Genomic DNA, 20,246 nt, shown 5'->3' with positions numbered 1-20,246 from the left:
GAAACTCACTGACACTTGTACATCCTCTTCTTGCTTGTTTTGCTATATTCAACATGTCCTAGAGATCACTAGGTGTTGCATCCTACCAGCACTAGACTGGATGGTATCCATATCACCCAGCACATAGCTTGGCCAGCCAATCTCCCTTGACTCGATGAGCAGTAAATGGAAAGTGGCAGGATCCTTCCTTGAGGCCAGTTCAGAGCAAGAACCAAACTGAAGAGGCTTGCAGCCATCTCAGGCTCTAGAGGGCCCTCAACATTATTCACCTTCCTGATTGCCTCTTTAGTAAAAGGCAGCTCAGCCTTTTGCTTCAAAGGCATCTGGGTTGCTTTAAAAATTTCCTATGCAGCACTGAGCTGGGGGCAATTAGGTGTAGGGGCATTTCAGCTTTTTAATTAAAAGTTAAACTATGAAGCAGCCTGAACCTGCTTAGTATCAAAATAGGATTAGGGCAGAACTACAGAACCTCTGCCTTCAACAGCTGATAGGAACCCACTGTGTTCCTCTCACCAGACACAGACAGGATTCCCTCACATTTCAGGAGAAAAATACCAGAAGGCACCCACTTATCTTTAAATCAGCTCACTCCTATTAAATCTGACATCAGACATACACCCCCAAGTCATACAGCGGTCTGTGTGAAATGCTAATGAGGTGAAGGACCAGACCCGAATAGCACTACAGTTCACAAGAGCTTATACAGAACAGACATAGAGAGGAGGGAAGGAAAAATTAAAAAAACCCAACCAACCAAACAAAAAAAACTAACCACAAAACCCCAAAACAAAGACCTTTCTTTCTATTGAAATTATTAGAAGAAAGGATGCAGAAGCACAGTGGTGTCTCTTTGACCATGGCTCATGAATGAGTGGTTTAGGGTCGCTCAAAGAATCACCGTCAGAAGTATTAGCAAGAGTAGTTTTAATATGAACTTATAAAAGTGTGACTTAACAAAGTTTGATGGCAAGGTTCACTCTATTACTTACTACATGAATGTAATGTACAAAGGAAAATAGTTAGAATTGAGCTAAAATGATTCAGACTGAAGACGCAGAAGAGTAAGCGAAACCCTCCCACTGAGTCACAAGATTGAGAGTGGACTCCCCTTGCTTTCTAAACTCCTGATGGAGCTCATGTGTGGCTAGCCCCAATCTTAGCCTCACACTTGGACAATGGTTAAAAGTTCTCCTCCTCGCTCACTTCAAATGTCTCAGCATTTCTCAGTGGGTGAGGGTTGATCCTCAAGGAATGGGAAGTCTTCAGCCCAGGCTGCATCATCAGCTTTCAGTGACTGTCCTCTGAACCCCGCAGACTTCAGAGTTCATGAGCTCTGAGAGACTCAGAGCTCAGAGATGAGCTCTGTCCACTTGGAGGGATGTGCTTGGTCGCAGGCCAGTGTGGTCCAGCCTGTGACCTAAGGGCTTAGGACCGCTGTATATAGGGCTGCAAGATGGTTGGCTTTAGTCATCAATTTCCATGCTAGCCACAATCTGAGTTGGTAATTATTGGAATTTTCAAAATTCTGGTAACAGTGGTACCATTCCACTCGGGCTACAACCAAGGTGAGGAATGTTCCAAAGCTGACAGGGTATGACTGATTATTCCCGCTCTCACTTCCCACTTTGGCCAGGCAACGGGAGTTCATGGTATGGTCACTGCTGCTCCCACCTTAGCCATGCAAGAGTTCCTGGTATAGTCAAGGGATGCTTCACCACCCAAATCAGGATACACAGGCAAATGCCCACCAGAACGCTCGAGATGGTAGAGCAGCCCAGAGGAGGAAGGTGGAAATGCATCACAGGCTAACAGCACATGCATAAATGAAGAAACAGGGGTAGTTGAATGGGAATGTCTCCACGTTGGGTTTCTGGATCCTAAACCAGGAAAAAAAGCTTGTGCCTTACTGTACAACTGACTTGCTGAAGGAAAAAAGGCACAGTGGAAACCAAAAACACCACCTCTTGGAGCTGCAGAGGGTACCGCAAGTTAAATATTGTGTGATCATTTTATTCAACTGTTCATTCACTAGTGTAAGATTATTTCAGCAGTAGGCATGGTGGGAGTAAACTCATCCTGTGGAGAGCCACAGGAACGTGAATTGAACAAAGCAACCACTTACAATGATACTATTCTCATTTTGTACACTTTCAGAAGACTGCATGATTTCAGGTATAGCCTGCCTAGCCACAAGTATTCATTTATGACCTAAAACAGTCTTAGTGCTAAAAATCAAAGTGAAATGCTCTGTTCTTATCTATTGCTTATTTTTTGAGGTGATTCAGTACAAAAATCTCTCATCAACTCTGGTAATTGTTGCATGCATCAAGTGACTGGCTTCTCTTTTTTAAAAAAAATCTGTGATAATTTTGAAAGATTATAAATCTTTGTATTTGTTTGGAAGATTTTGTAAATCCCATAGTTCTAGGGAGTCCTCCAGCAAAGTTGTTTATGAGGAAGAGAAATACCAAAATATATTTTAAACATCAAGCACAAAGCACATCAGTGTAAGTTGTTAAATCTTCCATCAAAACGTTGGTAGATCCGAAGATCTGAGTGTTCAAGACGTTGCATTATACATGCAATCAGCTGAAGAGCAGATTAAATCTTTTGAAGAACTCTCCCTCTGGTGGTTAAAGAGGAAATTCATTTTTTTTCTAACCATCTGGTGACTCCCAGCTGTGGAATAACAGACTGTTCAAGTCTTACTAAATAAATATTCTCTATAGAAGTCAGAGGAGGTGGAAAAAGCCTGGTACGATTGTGTGCATTCCATGCTGGCTACCTGTAACCTAGAATACAAAAAACCCCAACCAAATCCAAAAGCCAAACCCAAAACCTCAGACTTCAGTCTCTCCTCACTACTCAAAACCGCTGTGAGTTCCAGCAGACCGCCAAACGCAGTATTCTGGATTTTAAAAACCAGCCATATCACAGCCATAATCAGCTACAAACATAGGGCTGAAATTACCCTAGAATTTTGTCTTGCTGTGCCACTACTTTAGAAAGTGAATTTGGTTAACTGGGTTTTAAAGCGCAAGTTATTTAATTCAAAGAAAGCATCATTAAGAACTGATTTTTAGACCAACACTACTGAAGGGGCAAGTGCAGATTTTAGCAGAAGAGACACCATATTCCATCTAGTGAAAGCTTAGCACCTTCAGAAACCTGGTGAGTTTTGCAGGGAGTAAGAGTGCATGCTCAGGGGAAGAGACAGTCTTCCCTTTGCATTTCGTAATACATAAACCACGTAAATCACTAACACTATTAGGTAAGCAAGGGCTCACGGTCCTGATTCGTAGCACTGTTAGTGGGACACACCGCCCTTAAGTTCTAAGTCAAAAGTTCAAATACAGTCCAGTATTAATGAAACGCAAGTTTTTCAATGATTTGCTCATGCCAGCCCAGCTGTGGCAAAGCACCTCCACATAGTGCAAGGCCAATGTATTGCAGTCAACCTCTTAACATAACTGCATGCCTGGTAGACACGAATCTGAACAAGGGAGCTGTTTCTGTGTACCACTGTTGCCTGCCACAGCACTAAAGAATTTAATTTTTCAGATGTACAAGTAAAAAAAATCCAAACCAAAACTAGAAACACCCAAAGCTTTAAAGAATTCTAACAGCTCTCGCGATTTGTTTCTGGAGACAGTTATGCAACTTTCTCAATACCATCTCTGAGATCCCAATGACTGAAAACAGGTGCTAGTTTAAATACTAAAAGGGACACTCTGGGTCCCCCATCAAGCACCAAAACTACTTTAGTATGAAAAAAGACAATTCGGAGTGATGCCTGTGATGTTAGCATCAGCTCAGTGAGAACATGTGTGCAGAATAGCCATGAAACATGCTGTTTCTACAGACTATTCTCTTTGCTTGTCCCAAAAACTGTCTAGGAAGAGAAGTCTTAACACAGTTTCACTGCTGACAGAATTTTGCAGACTCACGACCAGAATTTTGCTTCTCAGGTCTGCCCCAGAAAGCATATGGGAATGCCTGTACAGAATGGCCCACTGGATTTTTGGAGACCAACTATGTTCACCTTGTTATCAAAATCGAGCCCGATGGTATTAAGAGTCATGTGACCCTGGAATGGAATACAAGACCTTTTAAACCAAACACAGTATATGCCAGACAGTCTGTTTTCTATCAGACTACGAATTCATTGAAGAGGACTCACAGTTCCCTGTTACTCAAATTACACTTGGCAGAATTTAGGATCCAAGTACAACACAAACGACAGCAGCTACCAGCAATCCAGGTTTGTTGTCCTTCAAAACCAGACCAAAAAACCTTTCATCCGTTGAATCAAGAACTTCTTTTCATATCTGGTACATTTTTAAAGAGATATAAATCAGACCTGACCTTACTAATCTGGGCTCTATTTGTAACAGGTTAAAACTGTCATCATTGTAAAGCTGGCAGACTTGGGACACGGAGATATACTTGCTATGGTCAATCCTTATTTTTAAGGAATGGGTACAGAAAATAAATAAGCTTAACAATACTGAATACAGTCTTTTAAAGTGGGTTTTTTAATAAAAAAATTTGTCAAACATGAAGAGTATTTACACAGCATTGAGCCTTTCAATTCTGTTATCAAAACCTGCTGAACGCAGTACACAAAACTTAAAGTAGAATATTGTATAAATCTAAAATATAATATCAATAAAATTTACGTGATTGACTTAATAAAAATTACACCATCTCAGAAATAGGAAAGATAAAACATAAACCAGCACAGCTTGAACTGAATATTCAGACTTCCAATAGATTCATTAGAGACAGCCTTTCGGCAGTAATCTAACAGTCTAGTAACTGATGCTAGGTCAAATCCATTGCTCACCTGTTGAATGTAAACTGTACATACAAGATTTACAAGTATTTTCAAAGGCTCATTCTTAGTCTTTGGAAAGATGTTCTAATTAGCTCAATGCAACTGATGCAATCTCTCTGTCTAGGAATGTTTCTGTATCAGGACTTAAACTGCCTGCCCAAAAGAAATGTAATTCTTCTGCAACAATAATAGAAATCTTTAATAAGGCAGAACCCAAATTTAAAAAGGCCATATTCTACCAGGCTACATTGAATGTTTGTTCATATCACAGACAGACGGAAAGCAAAAATCCAGAGTACTCAAACCAGAACAGGGAGCAGGATATTGTAAACTCTTCAGAAATCCATGCATTTGCTTGCAAAGAACCTTTACTCAGTGCTTTCAGAGAATGGCAAAATACACCTTATCTAGTGTCTGATATCAATAGCTAAGACAACTGGCATGCACAGAGTGAAGACAGCTTCATTATGCAAAAGAAAATGAAGCAGAAGTCTGTATGTGTACACAGCATACCCAATTTCAGATCAGATAATATTTCACTTTGATCAGTAACAGAAGGAAGCCTTCATCTCCAGGCCAGAACAATGCTCCATTTCACTGTGTTACTGGTAAAGTAACATTAACAGGCACTTGGCTAGGCTGCTGTGCGGGTGACCCATTATTGAGAGGTTGTTGTGGAACAGCAGCTGGTTCCATTTTGCTGATGTGTGTTATGAAGCGTAACCGAAATTTCAAAGCTGGTCTTAAATTACAAATTATTTTCTCAACCTGTTAACAAAAAAATAAATAAAAAAAAGAAAATAAAATACAGAAATGCATTGAGTAAAACAGGAGTATTTTGACATAATGTCACTACTGTACACAAACGTCACATTAGCACGATGAAAAAAGATATAGTAAATAGCAGTATTTATGTTAATATTTTATTTACCGTGTTAACTTTTTTTGTTAACTAACCTTAAAAATCTTTCCCTAGTGTAACAGTTGGATCCAAAGCTTTGCAAAACAATTCACACAATTGACACTTTTAAAACCGCATACTCTTATAAACTAAACTTAAATCGTGTGAATGATTTTTCACTGACCATGGATGCATTCTTGCTTTTGTCACATGTTAAGTTACATTAATGAATCAGAAATTAGGTAAAAACTTGAAAGATATAGATTGGTATGAGGAAAAGGTATGAAACATCCAATAGCTTTACTTCTAGTGATTGCTTTAATAATAGTTCTTAAAGGACCCTCAAACCATACCTTAAATTTCAGGCTACAGAAATCAGTCTTGAAATCTGAGATACTCAGTCCACTGTATCTAAAGCTTTCTTTTAAATGTGCAGAAGTGCGGCAACTTTCTAATTTGCATATAGAGATTAGTCAATTGTTAAGCATTTTGTCATACTGCTATCTATGAACATAATTCATAAAAAGATTAGATTTCTATATGGGAAGAAAGATAATTACAGTATCGATATCTACTGCTCACTTACTTGGTCTTTCACACTGTCACCTGTAAACATATACTTCATGTGATACAGGAAGTCACATATAGGATCCATGTAGTTCAGGTGGGAGCTGTACCGATCTGCATTCAGAAGCATTTCATAAAACGCCACTCCAATCTGTTTCCAAAGACACAAAAAGCACCCCAAATGAAAGCAGATTTTAAAATGCTTTAGAGTAGAAATACAGCTAAACAGTGTAATAAATATGTACTGCTTTTTAAGTATCTGTGATTCCTAACCATTTCCTTTCTTACAAGGACAAATAGGCAAGTCTAACTCTACCCACTGTGCTTAACTAAATGATCCCATTTTCCCAAGTTAACTTCCAGTGAGTGCAGTGACGGCATTTTGGTACATGGTCCATAACATCATTGACTGCAATATGGTTTGAGTAAGTGCCTAGAAAATTTGCATAAGTATTGCTCAGTAAATAACCAGGAAAAGCTTAGCACAAGATTTGAGTCTTCTAGAGACATTACAGCATTTAGCTTCTACCTAGTCTCTGGCAAGGTCTTCAGCATACAGTGCATTTTAATGGTTGAAGCATTCTCTACGAAGAGTTTAAATATGGCAATGTGAAACTTGTGACTTAGATGACCATGTACAAAGTTCATGATAGTTGCTGCCTACTCTGAGGACAGCAACTCCTCACGATCTCCTCACACTGAAATCAACTCCTCGCAAAGAAAAAGGAGATGGGAACGTTAAGAAGCATGGAAAGACAACAGCTTTTTAGCTTTCCTTGTATTTTTGCTCAATCCAGAAAATGCAGGCACAGAAAAGATTTCCTTCCTGACAGAGGAAGGAAGAAACCAGTCAAAGCAATACTTGCTCACAATTTACAGTATCATACAGTAATCTATAAGATGATACTGATCCATGTCTGAACAGTACTTTCTGTTGCTCTACAGTACTTTTCTTTAAGCACTGCTTTATGAAACAACTTTTTAGAGTTTTCTTTATTGTAGCTTTAAGACATTAAAAAAAAAAGGCAAAACAGAAAAAAAAAAAGAGAAAAAAGGCATTTGTAAAGAACTATATATGTATTTTTTGTTTCATACTTCCAAAGTATACTTGAAAAGAACCAGAAAAGGCTGTAACTCAGAAGTAAAACTGCAGGATGTAAATGAGTATACAGAAACATTGGCATGTGATTATTTATCTACCTGATACAGTTTCTTACAGTATCCTGTGTTCATGATATATCCAAAAACATGGGAACAAAAGCTACAGAACTCTTCTCCCACTGTGTATGCATCCCTGCACTCTTTGACTTCTTCACAAATCAATGTATGCAAACTAAGTATTTTAGAAAGAACTGGGGGTGACTGCCAGAGAGCTGCAGCACAGGAACTAATGGGAGACAAGATGCACACTTGACATACAGGCATTGTGTATATTTAATGACAGCACAGGTATTTAAAGACAGGATACACAAGTTAAGTTATTCTCTCTAGAAGGGTCTCTGCTACCTGCTGTTTTTCAGCTCATCTGCCTACTGGCTGGCTCCAGTTCTTTTCTCTTCCCCTACCCTTACCCACACTGATATGAATGTAAGAAACTGCCTGTGCTCCTCCAACCTCACAATTCAGCTTTTGCGTACTTCCCTCCCCTGCTTTTAAAACAGGCACTAAGTCTGATGCATATCTTGCATGCAGTTTAGGGGCCAAAGCAAGCATGTATTGCTTTCTATTTTGGGGGTTGTATTTCTTTTTTTTGGTTTAGAAAAAGTGCTAGGTGTTTTATCCTGAGCCAAGCTGACAAGATTTCAGTTAACTGGGTAGCTGAGTACCACCTCAGCAATCCAGATCCTTGAAAACACTGTTTAATTTGTAGAGAATTTAATTCTGAATGTTTATGAAAAATCTCCTATCAGGTACTTCTTTGTAATATAATTGCAAAGCTAAAATAACATATACTTTATAAAGGAGACCAAGAGCTACACTTTACCTCTATCATGCATCGTGTCCTCTCCTGCTGGAACCGTTGTAGAAAAGGACCAACAAGGTGGTAAACGTAGAGTAACTGGAACTCTGTTTTCACTATGGGTATCAACACATCTGTGAGGAACCTGTAGTATTTCAAGACACTTAGTACTTCAACTGGATTTTTTTTTTTCTTCTTCTTTCCCCTACCCCAAATTCTAGCCAAAATGGATGGGCCCGACAGATTTGGGCCTTTATTTTAGAAAACACAGCGGAACTCTGAAAATACCAGATTTACAAATACTAGTTATTTCAGTGAAGCTACAGAACATTTCCAGGCATTATTACTGGACTACAACAGGCAATAACTCTAAGCTCAGCAGAATGCTACACACAGTCAAAAAGCTGTCCTCTAATGTTTTAACGCTAGCCTTAAATCAAGGATCAGGATTGAGGGAAATACCTCATACCACCTTAATTTTGTTCAGTATTTAAGAGTTCGTGACGTGTATTAGTTCTCTCATTAATGTGGCCTTGGGGAAAGTCTAATGAGCCTTTTATTGCAGTAGTTATTTTTACTTGCTTTAATGATTAAGTGGACCACTACCACATCCTTCAGTCAGCAAAACAGCTCAACTTGTGGTAGAGGGTATTTGCTAGAATTAAGGATAGATTTAGAGATTACGGTTGATACTTTAGGAATATGCTACAGTCAAAGGTTTAAAAAAAGTTACATTAATAAAAGCATGAAAGCTAATCAAGATAAAAAAGGCTCATTAAAGACACTCTAAATGAAAGCTCCAAAGCTTACAGGTAATGAAGAATACGTCAGTGGAAGAAGGAGCTGGAAAAAAACTGTGATCTATCTGGTGAGTTTTGAAGCTCCCCTGTACGTATTTGCCCATCTAAGTGCTAGAGGTACAGCGCTGTTACCTATGATATGCGTGGAATTTAAAAGACAAATTAAATCATCAAGTATCATTACACCTACTTAGGAATGAGAGAAAGTTGTCCAATACTAGAATGATGCCAGACAGCATGTGCCAAAGCCAAAGTGTAGCTACAACTCATCTCAGAATACGACTGGTGACATGCTGTGAAGTCAAACAGCTGGAATGGGTAACCAACCCACTCTGTCTCTGACGTCAAGCTGGGACTGTTGATAACACTCACAATGCGATCATGGAGAACAATCCAGTATGGCTCCTGGGAAAAAACCAAAAAGTCAAACTGCTTCCAAAAATAATACTATCTGAGACAACGCCTCCTCAACATTTTCTACTATTAGTGCATTTCTAAAATGTTTTCAACCACATGGTAGTTTATAACCCTGTCTGACAAACATGGAAATTAAGAAGCACAAAACAGCATCCATGTTAAGGGATGTGGTATACTCGAGGTTACGACATCATCAAGACATATTTCATGAATTTAATTATTTAGTTAGCTAATATAAAGTTCTCCGAAAGAAGCAGCACTGAGGCAAAAAGCCCTAATGGAAGGAAAGAGAATTTTCTGAGGTTTCTAACTGCCAGGACAAAACAGACTGAAAATCCAAAGATGGAAACAAGAAAAAAAAAAAGTACAAAAATTAAAGAATATAGATGAAGATGCAAGGAGAGGGAACACGACGAATAATAAGAAACATAAAAATAATAAAGATTAAATCCATGATGGCTTTCTTTCAAGAAAAGGAACCATACTGTTGGGGAAGAAAAGTCGCAAGGAAAGGATAACTGTTGCAGATACAAGGAACAGACAAGCAAGATCAAAATTATTCAGGGAGTCCTGGTCAGATACAAGAGACATTATATTCAGAAGATCAAAGTTTCTACTGATACATGAACCCTGATACTGCATATATTTGCTCTTGCAGTTTTAGGCATGTCTCATTTACATGGTTTAAGGATGTGCAAGTACAAGGATTAATACAAAATTAGCTTTGCATCAGAACCCTTATAGATCTTACTTCATAGCTCCGGTTCTCGATACTACACGCACAGCATTTAAACATGTTCTCAAATAGGAGTGACCTACTACTTTTCAATCTAGCCTCAAAACTTAATGGAAAACCAGAAAACCCAGTCAATTTTTCCATGCTGGAGGAGTAGATGTTTCTCAAACACACAAGCAGCCTTCTGAATAGCATTCTGCAGAATCTACATGTTGGATCTAAGTTCTTACAACATACTCTAGAAAGATGATAAATCTTACACGGAAGAAGAGATTTTTTTATTTTAAAATACAACATATTGACTCACTGGTAAGGCTGTGATAATTAATCCAATCGCATTCATCCAAGCTGTGATATTTTCTCTTGGCACCAGGGGCTGACTGGAGAAACAAAGAAAACTAAAGCTCTGAATTTCATAATTGCAATTTGTGCTTCTGGTGCACCTAAAGACAAGGTGTACTCATGCAAAGAACATTTGTCAAGTTGAGAGAGCTATAAAAATATATACACGTATTTAGGAGAGCAAACAAACAGTATAAATGCTATTGTGATGTTGCTTGCACAACTTTGTTCAGGCATGATTTTGTGTTAACAGAATGTTTTCCTCAAAGGCTGTTACCACACTGTTCTTTATACCGAATAGGCATCAGTGCTTAAGGCTAGCTTGTCCTTTTATTGACTCCAAAATAGACCTAACAATAATATATTACTAAGCTGAATAGGCTGAAATCAAATCACTTCAGTTTGTCATTGATCAAAGATGGCATCTGAATCCCTGTGATAATACCAGGTTCTTCCTTTCACTTCAGGTATTTTCACAGTGGCTGAGCAAGAAACAGAGCTATGGGTCAAACTTAAAGCATCATGACAAACGTTACCCCTGGCACACCACTCTGTTTCAAGTACCTCTGATTTTACATTAGCATCAAGAGGATTCAGAGTCCTGTCAATGCTTCCTGCTCATTTTTCTGCATTCAAAGATGCTGTGATATTAAGTGATGAAATCTCCCAGCACAGCTGAAAGAACAACGGACTTTTCTGAGCCTCTCTGCCACTGAACCCGCTGGTAAGTTCTTCGGCTGTGCGAGGTCTTCCCTCTATCTTTTAAAGAGTATCACACACACACAATCCACTACAGCACAGAAATCTAATGCGTAAATTTTCTGTTTGATCCCCATAGCCACCTTCTCAAAAACATCAAAGAATCATAGAAGGTTTTGGGTTGGAAGAGACCTTAAAGATTCTAGTAGCAACCTCCATTGCAAAGGCAAGGACACCTTCATATATGTATGTATCTTTAAGTATTTATACTTAATTAAAAACTTATAAAAACCTAAGAAAATGAGTATCACAGACTACCTTAACAATGTATTAACGAAGTATCTCTAACTATGTGTTATATATTGCAGAAAACAGTTTCAGAAAGCCACGTACCTCTTCAGCACAACATTCAGTAATTCATTGCCCACATCTTTCCCTGGAACAGTCAGAGCCATGAGCTCAACACAGGTAACATGGAGAGCATGAGCAGCTGGGTTAGGAAACTCGTTGAATCTCCAGTCGCAATTTGGAAATGGACCTGGTGATTTGCCTGCCATAGGTGACAATGATTAAGGAAAAAAAAAGCTGCCCCAACATAGACTAGTGTAAGTAGCACACTGCTTCATACTAAATTGAACTGAAAGGTAAGTCACTGAGAACAAATAAACCAACTGCATTTCATAAAGACGTGGACAAAAGTATGAACATGAAGCAATGATACTCCACTTTCCCAGCCAAGACTTAACTCATTTGAGCTATGTATAGAAAAGATCTCTGAACATACTGTTAACATTTGCATAAAAGCAGGGGTTTACATGATTTTAGCTTTCTTTAGAGAGACCTAATAAACATATTTCAAGTTACACATAAAAGAAAAGCAAGCTCAGGAAGAGGAGTGAAGGAAGACACAACATGCAGAAAACTGGTCAACTCCAATAAAGCTGACACAGAAAGAATACAACGTCCAGGGAGATTCCATTGGTACAAATTTCTAGAACATAGATGCACAGACTCACTAGCCATTTCCACAAAAATCTAAATCAGCAGTAGTCTTAACAGTAAAAACTAATAAAAGGCAACAATTAGGATCATGTAGGTTTGTGTTAAAAATGTAACTTCTATTTTTTCCCTCCTAAAAACCAGATTCTCAGCTGTTGCTAACAGCACATAACTGATCTTCAACTAGACACAGCTAGTTATATACCATCTTACATGTGGCACTGCTTACAATATTTTATTCTTCGTAATACTGATAATGACATTAGGGTAAAAAGTAGCCTCATTTTCTACATTTTTTTGTTAAATGTAGAAATACTCATTTCTGCATTTATACACTCATGCTTTGTATCAAGCTGATTTTATGTGGCAATTAGAATTCAATTCTAATTGAATACATAATACATAAACATCAGCATTTGTATTTATAAGTGATGCATTAAACAGTGAAACATTTATACAGCTGCACTGCTCTTGGTTTTCACTATATCTTTCAAGATGTTTTACAGCACAGTTCCTGTGTAGAATAATTTAAAAAAAATTAATCTAATATGAATTTTGACTGACATAAGCAGCTAAATAAACACTTCAAGCTTTATTTCATACCTGAATAGATAGAAATTAAACTTTGTATTTTGATGAAAAGAAGCTATAAGATATTGGCACAGCTTCCTTAATGCAAACTTTAAGAAGGATATTGTCTACTAGTCTTCCAATGAGCTTGCAATAGTAAGTGTCATCAGGAATCCACGGATTTTCTTCTCGGGCGTTCATAGCACATTTGAGATAAGTATCACTTAGACACCAGCCTAGTGGGCGATTATCTTTGAGAGAGCCAATAATGGCATGAACGAGTTTTCTTTTGAGGTTTGTGCGCTCTCTGAGATGCATCTCATAATAGTGAAGAGTGTTGTACAGGTAAGTCACTGGACGGTCTACCAAGATGAAAAGGAAAACAACGAAGATCAAAAATAACTTCTAGCATCACTATTATTTTTATGGTGGCAAACATAAAAATGAAATCAAGAGCTCTACAAGAGTAAGTTGTATGTATTTTTAAAAAGCACATATGGAATTGATTCACATTCTTTATTTCACTATACTCTACAACAGTAACTTTCCTTTGTCTTGTACATACATTTTAATGCGTGTGCAGAAAGGTATAAGTTGAGCAAAGTCAGTATTACTAACAGTTTGTAACTTAATTATAAAACTAATATATTTGTAATTAAACTGTCCAAATCATCTCTTTGTATAAAGGTATTAAGTAGAAGAATCTAGGTATAAAGTCACAGTAAAGAGAGAATACTGTAAATTGTCTGGGCATAACATAGCAAGGACATCTACACAAAAAACTTATTATAAAGGTGCAGTTATAAAAGTGTTAAAAAAAATCAGGATATTTGGATCTTAAATAAGGACAGATGGAGGAACTGCTTTTTAGCTGTTTCAGTCTTGGTAACAGAAAGTTTGTTAGAATGCAGGTCCAAGTACTTACAACTAGAAGGTAATGAAAGGGAAAGGTGTAGAGGATGCATGAATTAGCAAGAGCTACCTGAATAAAAGTTCGCTGTCATTAGGCTGAAATTCACTAAAGATGGATTTTACTTTTCTGTGGAAATGTACATGGGGCTTACAGGATAGGAAAGGATTAAAACGCTGTTGTGCTAGTAGATGAAAGTTATGAATGAGGGGAAGAGAATGATTGCAACATGAATAAAAGTCTGTATTCACAGATAACTTACCATGGAATTTGTATAAACCTCCCAGATGATCCAATAAAGTTTCTAGTGATTTGGACACTGGAAGCAATTCCAGAAATCTATGGATTACAATGTCAAACACTGGCAGAAAGCGCAGGCATACATTTCCAAAATAAATTGGTAGGTACTGGGGCTGGATCTGAACTGGGGGATTGACTTGCTCTGCCAACCCTTCAAAATACAGCTTTTCAGGATATTTCTGGAGGGAAAGAAATCCAACAAAATCAAAACCTCTTTCCTTAAAAGCAATGCATTAAACATCCAGCATCTACATTGTTTTAAAAAGACAATTCATAATCCTCATTATCTCACAGGAATGCAGTGAGAAGATTTCACTGTAAGGCTTAAGAAGAAAGTTGAAGAAAATTCAACTGTAAGTGAAATTATTTAGTTATTAGACTAGTAGATAACTACTTCTTCAGAAGAAAACACCCAACAAAACAAAGTTTCACCACCACTCGAAGTAGGCATAAGAGAACATTAAGCATCCCAAGGCAAAGACGAAAGCAGCCAGCGCTAACGTGTCCCTTGCCAAGCATTTTAAGAGAAACCCTAGGGGAAAATCAGCACTACTGAAACCTTCTGTATCATATCGTAAATTAGAACACTAGAAACAGTAACTCCCAGGGAAAGAAATAGAGTGTACTAAAATACCAGATAAGTACAGCTGAAGGCTGTTGATTTATCTTTTGACAGAACACCACACTGGTTCATTCTTTTCTAGTCAGCAGAAGCCACTATGTTACAGCAGCCTTCAAATCTCAGCAATTCTCTTCCTTAACGTAAGAGGATATCATGTTCTTGCTACGCAGGAGATGGCAGCTTCAATAATTAGGAGAAAATGGAGATTTAGCTATTGCTATATTCATAAAACACCAGAAGGAAATACCTTTTCTCTGACGCACAAGGACTGATCTAAATGAGTATCGCTAAAACCAAGACTTTAAAACAACTGGATTTAGATGAGCAAGAATAAATCTCCAACCAACTCTTCAGCTGCTTCTATATTTGAATATCACTGCACAATAATTTTAACATTATTACATAATCAAAGTGACTTTTTCTTTAAATATATTTTTGATTCTAGCCCAGATAAATTACAACTGATTGAGCAACTCTAAAACTTGATAGAGCTGTCCTGTCATTCACAGGACAAAAGACGCGCTGGCTAATCTCAACTCCACAGAAAGTTTTACAACAAAAGAATTTTATTAGCTTTGATACCTTGTGATAACTCATATGCTTAGTATGCCAGTCATTCTGCATCCAGTGCTCCGGGGAATTCTCCTTCACAAAATCACTCACTCTGTTTCTGAAATCATTAGGCTTCAGTAAGAGTAACTGAATTATGAAGTAACAGACTTGAGCTTCATTTCCTTCATGACTACGCATAGCCTTAAACAAAAATGGATCAGAAAACATGGAATTACAGTTGATGCTGCCGTCTGCTTTATAACCCCGAAACATTGGCTAGCAAATGTGGCTACACATCAGGTACATCTGCACACAAATTCACACTGAACATATGGTCTTTCAATTCTATTTTTCAAGTGAAGACACAGAATACAGGCAGTTTCAGTCACCTCCTGTGAAAAGTACCCATCACATTATTTATTGCATATGCAGAAAGTCTTACAAACTCCCCAATGATAGCACATTCTCCCAGAACTCTCTCTCTCTCTCTTTTAGCTGTCAATTCTCTTACTGAAAGTAATCAGTTGATGAAGTTAAAATGGCTTCAAATTTCTGGCCACTCTGACATGTTTGGACTTCAATTTGAAAGCCAAACTAAAATTCAAATGAGCTTTATGTTAAAATCACATTTTAAAATATAAGGATAATTCTTGAAGGAAAATTTAATTCTTGCTAGACGAGTTCTAGATTATTATGTAAGATAACCTGAAAAGACAGAGAAAGCTGCTTCTCTCTTACTTTTCTGATCAAACAGGCTGAATTCTAAGCAAAGAAAGCATACTCTAATGGGTACAAAATTTTCCATTTGCTTCTGAATCACGTAATGTTCCTACAAAAGTGACTCCAAGCAGACTGCACGAAGAACTGGCATTTCACCTTCTAAGACAATACTTACCAAACATAGTATCAACCTATCCAGCGTTACAATGTTGTATTTCCACACCATGTCATTGAGAATCTCAATACATTTATTGAGCTGCTGGCCTCCTGCAGAGGTAGAGAATTCATACACCAAAAAATCTGCAAATGTCCTGACGTGTGCCACCAGAGCTCTGGCCCCAATTCTATCTAATACTCTAGCAGGGCAGAAGAGAAGAAAAGGAAAAAAAAAGGCAACAAGCAATTGTTACTGTTTTTAATATTTTTAACTGGTTTATTTTATAATAGTTAGTGGGTTTTAATACAACTGTCTTAAAAAAAGGGAGACAAAAACCTCCCTTTATTAAATGAACTGAAGAAAACCCCAAAGCAAAGAAAAAAAACCTTACAGCAACGGAACTCCAAAGCATAAATACTAATCAGAAAAAATGCTTCAAGTTCACCAATTCTTATGCATAGTATTCTGCCCAGAACCCATGCTTTAGTTATGCATTTTTAGTTACACACCTCTTAGGACAATTTTCTGCAACTCCTTTACTTTCCTGCAGTATGCATTTTGATATAACCATAACATTAAAATATGGTATTTCATCATTGCACAGAAGAGTAACACATGAGATCAAAATATTAACCTAATAAGGACTAGAAAGAATGAATCCATTTTTCACAGCTACAGCTGATAATGCTACTGCTGAGAACAAGTGAAAGAAAAAAAAAAGAAAAAAAAATTGTAGGACTACTACTTCTATTGTAAATTTTCATCCTAATCCAACATTTATTTTTTGAAAAAATATTTGGCCTTTATTCATGTTTAAAGGTTAAGTAAATAAATGTTTGATATTTTCTGGTTACTATTTCAGATTGCCTGAAATACTGTCTTTAAAAGTAAACTGCTTAATTCAAACACCACACATCCTTGTCTCTTACCAGGAAGAATATGCATTGCAGCCTACTGTGTGGTGTAACCAGTCTTTAACAGTGCACAATTATTATATGCTTGCTAACACCTAGCTCCACTCCTTTTTTCCATGCTCTGCATGCTCTGAATTAACAAAAGAAGCACAAATCAAGCTGTTAATGCACAAGACCTACAACCTCAGAACTGAGAACGTTGCTATAATAACTTTGAAATAGCACATCTTTTAAGCTCACCTGTAGCCAATTTGATTAATGTGATCGGTATCTAATAACATCTTCCATAGGAGACAAAGGAAAAGTGGGGGTGAACCCTGCACAGAAAAGTGTGTGATTATATCATTCTCCTTGGTCATAGACTTCCACTTTCGGTATTCTTCTTCCACATTCTTCTTCAAGTTAAAACGGCTTTCCTGAGGTACATTATTCTGTTTGAAGAACACCTGAAAATAAAGTAGGCTTTGCTGTGACTGAGAGCCTACAGTAAAAAAAGTTGAACAAACTTTTACCTGACTTAGCACCTTATGAGTTCCTACTTCCTTGTACAATACAAACCTGCTAGGTAGGGTTGTGCTTCACCATGACACCACAGCTACTGTTTTGTCACTAACAAAGCTACATGACAAGCTGCCACAAGAAAAAAGGCTTTTCCAACTTTTCTTTTCTTCATTTTTATCATTTTTTTTTAGAAGATCTGATTTACCTGTCACTGGAAGTATTATTTGGCCAAACTTGGTCTTATAATAATACAGCAGAAGCTAATGCATTTCTGAAGAAATAGCAATGCTACAATCATGCTGCATTCTTTAGACTTGAGATTAATGTAGTCTGGACAGGGGAAGAATCACATCAACTAGCAAAAGGCAAAGGATCTTGTAAACAGAGTAAATTCTATGTAATTCCAATTACGAAATCATCAGTTTGAAACAATTACCTGCAGAGGAGCTGGAAAACAGCTTAGTGTATGTGATGCCCAGTTATGTGGAGTAAAACTCATTATAGTCTGCAATATATCCTTGCACCAAGTTCCCTGAATTGAATCAGAGCCTGTGAAAAAGTCTAGAAAATGGATTGGTGATATTAGAATTTCACACACACACAAAAAAAATTCTTACTGATATTCCTTTTGTAGTCACATGCATCAATTCTTTTGTTTCCTTTTTGGCCAACTTCTCCCATCCCTGTTCTCTGAATCTTATTTACTCTATAGAACAAGCTGGACATTGTATTTTTTATGCTATAAACAACAACAAAATTATTTTTAGGTTTTGAACTACAAATAAAGCAATCATGATTTTCAGATTTTATATTTAATTTCCTGTAATGACAGTACAAGCTTTTGCTGATTAACTGATTAGACTTAAAAAAATCCCGAGGAAGATAATTATGATGAAATTGCCAGATGTCATTTTATATTGCTTTAAAAAGGCCACTCAGCTTTCCCAATTAAGCTGTAGAAATAGAACACAAGCCTCATCCCCCCAACCCCAGTGTTAACATTAAAGGTTGAGGAAAGGTTAAAAATAAAATTAAACAAAAACCCTATCACAAAGAAGCCCTTTCCCTTTCAAATCACCTCCACCAGTTTTTGTGAAATCACCTGGTTTAACTCTCCAGCAAGTCTCCAGACAAGAACCATAAAAAGGAGAGAAACATCCCCCTCAAAGCTAACAAAAGCCTGACCCATGTCACTGCACATTGTTAAAACACTAAAACACACAAATAAAGCTTCGCCCTTTCCCTTACTACTTTTTCTTAGAGGTAAGCTGTAGAGGGGGTGGCTTCCACATAAGCAACATACTTGCTGGGAATATTCCATGGTAGTCTTTATTTTTAATGGCATGTATCAGTAACCAATCCAAACTCTTAAATTTAAAATCATGACACTGAAAATAAGACAGTAAGAGAAACTTGTCACACTATTTCTGTATAAAAAAGTTTTAAATGATGTCCCATTTCACTACTGCTTTAATAATAGCTTTTTGCCTGAAAACAATTAGTTGGAAATTAAAATGATACTTTTTTCAAACCCAGAATTGTCTGGGATATGTTTCATGACTGGGTCATTTCCATGACACTCTATTAAACAGTATTTTAAAGAAATGGCTTGACTACAGCTTTCACTTAAGATGTTATTTCACAGTATTGCCATTACCTGTCACATGTGTTGCCCTTGCTAGAGTTAAGATCAAAGCCCTGTTGAGTTCTTCTGATTCTGCTGAAAGAACTGTTTTGGGATCACTGAGGAATCGTGTAAACTGTGGCTGGACTTCGGAGCTGCCCAAAGCTGTGATTAGCCTTAGAGCAGTACTCTCAACACTGAAAGAAGGAAACAGTCCAGTTAGCAAATAATGCTTATATTGCTGCTTCTAAGATTCCAAAAATACCTATTTTTCCTTTATTTTCTGCTTCAAACAATACAAAAACATTTGTTTTGAAAATGATGTTCTTAACCTATCAGAAGTTTGCTTTTCCCACTGTTTAATAAATATGTTAGCAACTATTTAAGTACTTTATTTTCAAATAAACCTCTCAAAAGTTGATTTAGTGAAAATCCCAAGTGCAGAGCCCCTGCAGAAGAGTCTCAAGTCTCTCCAATTTAGAGCATCCCCTGCTTTGTTATCTTTTTAACATCTTCATCTAAACAATGATATAGAAATAAATGTATGCAAAAACAGAATAAAAAGGCATGAATAATGCATGGGAAGTTTCAAAGCTAACTATCACCTTGAAGCAGACAGCACTAAATTGTCCTTATTAAAGAAATGATTGAAAGCACTTTATTTTCCAGGGCTCTAGTTGGAAGCGCTTTTCACACCAGGTAGCTTGAAGTAATTTAAAAGATTTTTATAACATTGTGTCTTTGAAATGCCAAAGCCATAGGTTGGGTTAGTCCAATCTAGTTGCATGCTGTGCTCATCAAAAGTGCTCGTTAACATCCACATTTCACAGACTAAGATGACAAAACAAGATTTAGGTGAATAAAAAGAGCAAGACCTTGAATTTAAGGAGAAACTTGTCTTTGCTTATCACAAAATGGCTTGGGAAGGGACCTTAAAGATCATTTAGTTGCAAACCCCTGCCATGGGCAGGGACACATTCCACTAGACCAGGCTGCTTAAAGCCACATCCAACCTGACCTTGAACACTTGTTCTCTTTATTCTTGATAAAGGATAAGCAACTGAGCAATTCGAATTTGGGCTAAGAAATTACTGTGTAATTAGACTTCCTTGGTATGA

The 20,246-nt window shown here is 37.3% G+C and overlaps 1 protein-coding gene across 2 annotated transcripts in view; it reads right to left on the bottom strand.

Moving 5' to 3' along the window:
* Positions 1 to 4,512: 4,512 nt before the first annotated feature.
* Positions 4,513 to 20,246, bottom strand: part of MED23 (mediator complex subunit 23) — a 39,086-nt gene continuing 23,352 nt past the window's right edge. For both annotated transcript variants that reach the window (XM_030489538.1, XM_030489536.1), the window contains 13 exons: positions 19,162 to 19,325; positions 17,941 to 18,065; positions 17,244 to 17,449; positions 16,108 to 16,288; positions 15,243 to 15,413; positions 14,001 to 14,217; positions 12,954 to 13,190; positions 11,653 to 11,818; positions 10,526 to 10,598; positions 9,256 to 9,470; positions 8,290 to 8,410; positions 6,325 to 6,456; positions 4,513 to 5,605 (listed from right to left, as the gene is read on the bottom strand). In XM_030489538.1, coding sequence (XP_030345398.1) covers positions 5,432 to 5,605; positions 6,325 to 6,456; positions 8,290 to 8,410; positions 9,256 to 9,470; positions 10,526 to 10,598; positions 11,653 to 11,818; positions 12,954 to 13,190; positions 14,001 to 14,217; positions 15,243 to 15,413; positions 16,108 to 16,288; positions 17,244 to 17,449; positions 17,941 to 18,065; positions 19,162 to 19,325 — 2,182 coding nt within the window. In that variant the 3' untranslated portion in view covers positions 4,513 to 5,431. The remainder of the gene's footprint in view (positions 5,606 to 6,324; positions 6,457 to 8,289; positions 8,411 to 9,255; positions 9,471 to 10,525; positions 10,599 to 11,652; positions 11,819 to 12,953; positions 13,191 to 14,000; positions 14,218 to 15,242; positions 15,414 to 16,107; positions 16,289 to 17,243; positions 17,450 to 17,940; positions 18,066 to 19,161; positions 19,326 to 20,246) is intronic.

This window comes from Strigops habroptila, chromosome 6 (assembly GCF_004027225.2).
Source record: "Strigops habroptila isolate Jane chromosome 6, bStrHab1.2.pri, whole genome shotgun sequence".
Classification (NCBI taxonomy): domain Eukaryota; kingdom Metazoa; phylum Chordata; class Aves; order Psittaciformes; family Psittacidae; genus Strigops; species Strigops habroptila.
This window is presented reverse-complemented; position numbering and strand designations above follow the sequence as displayed.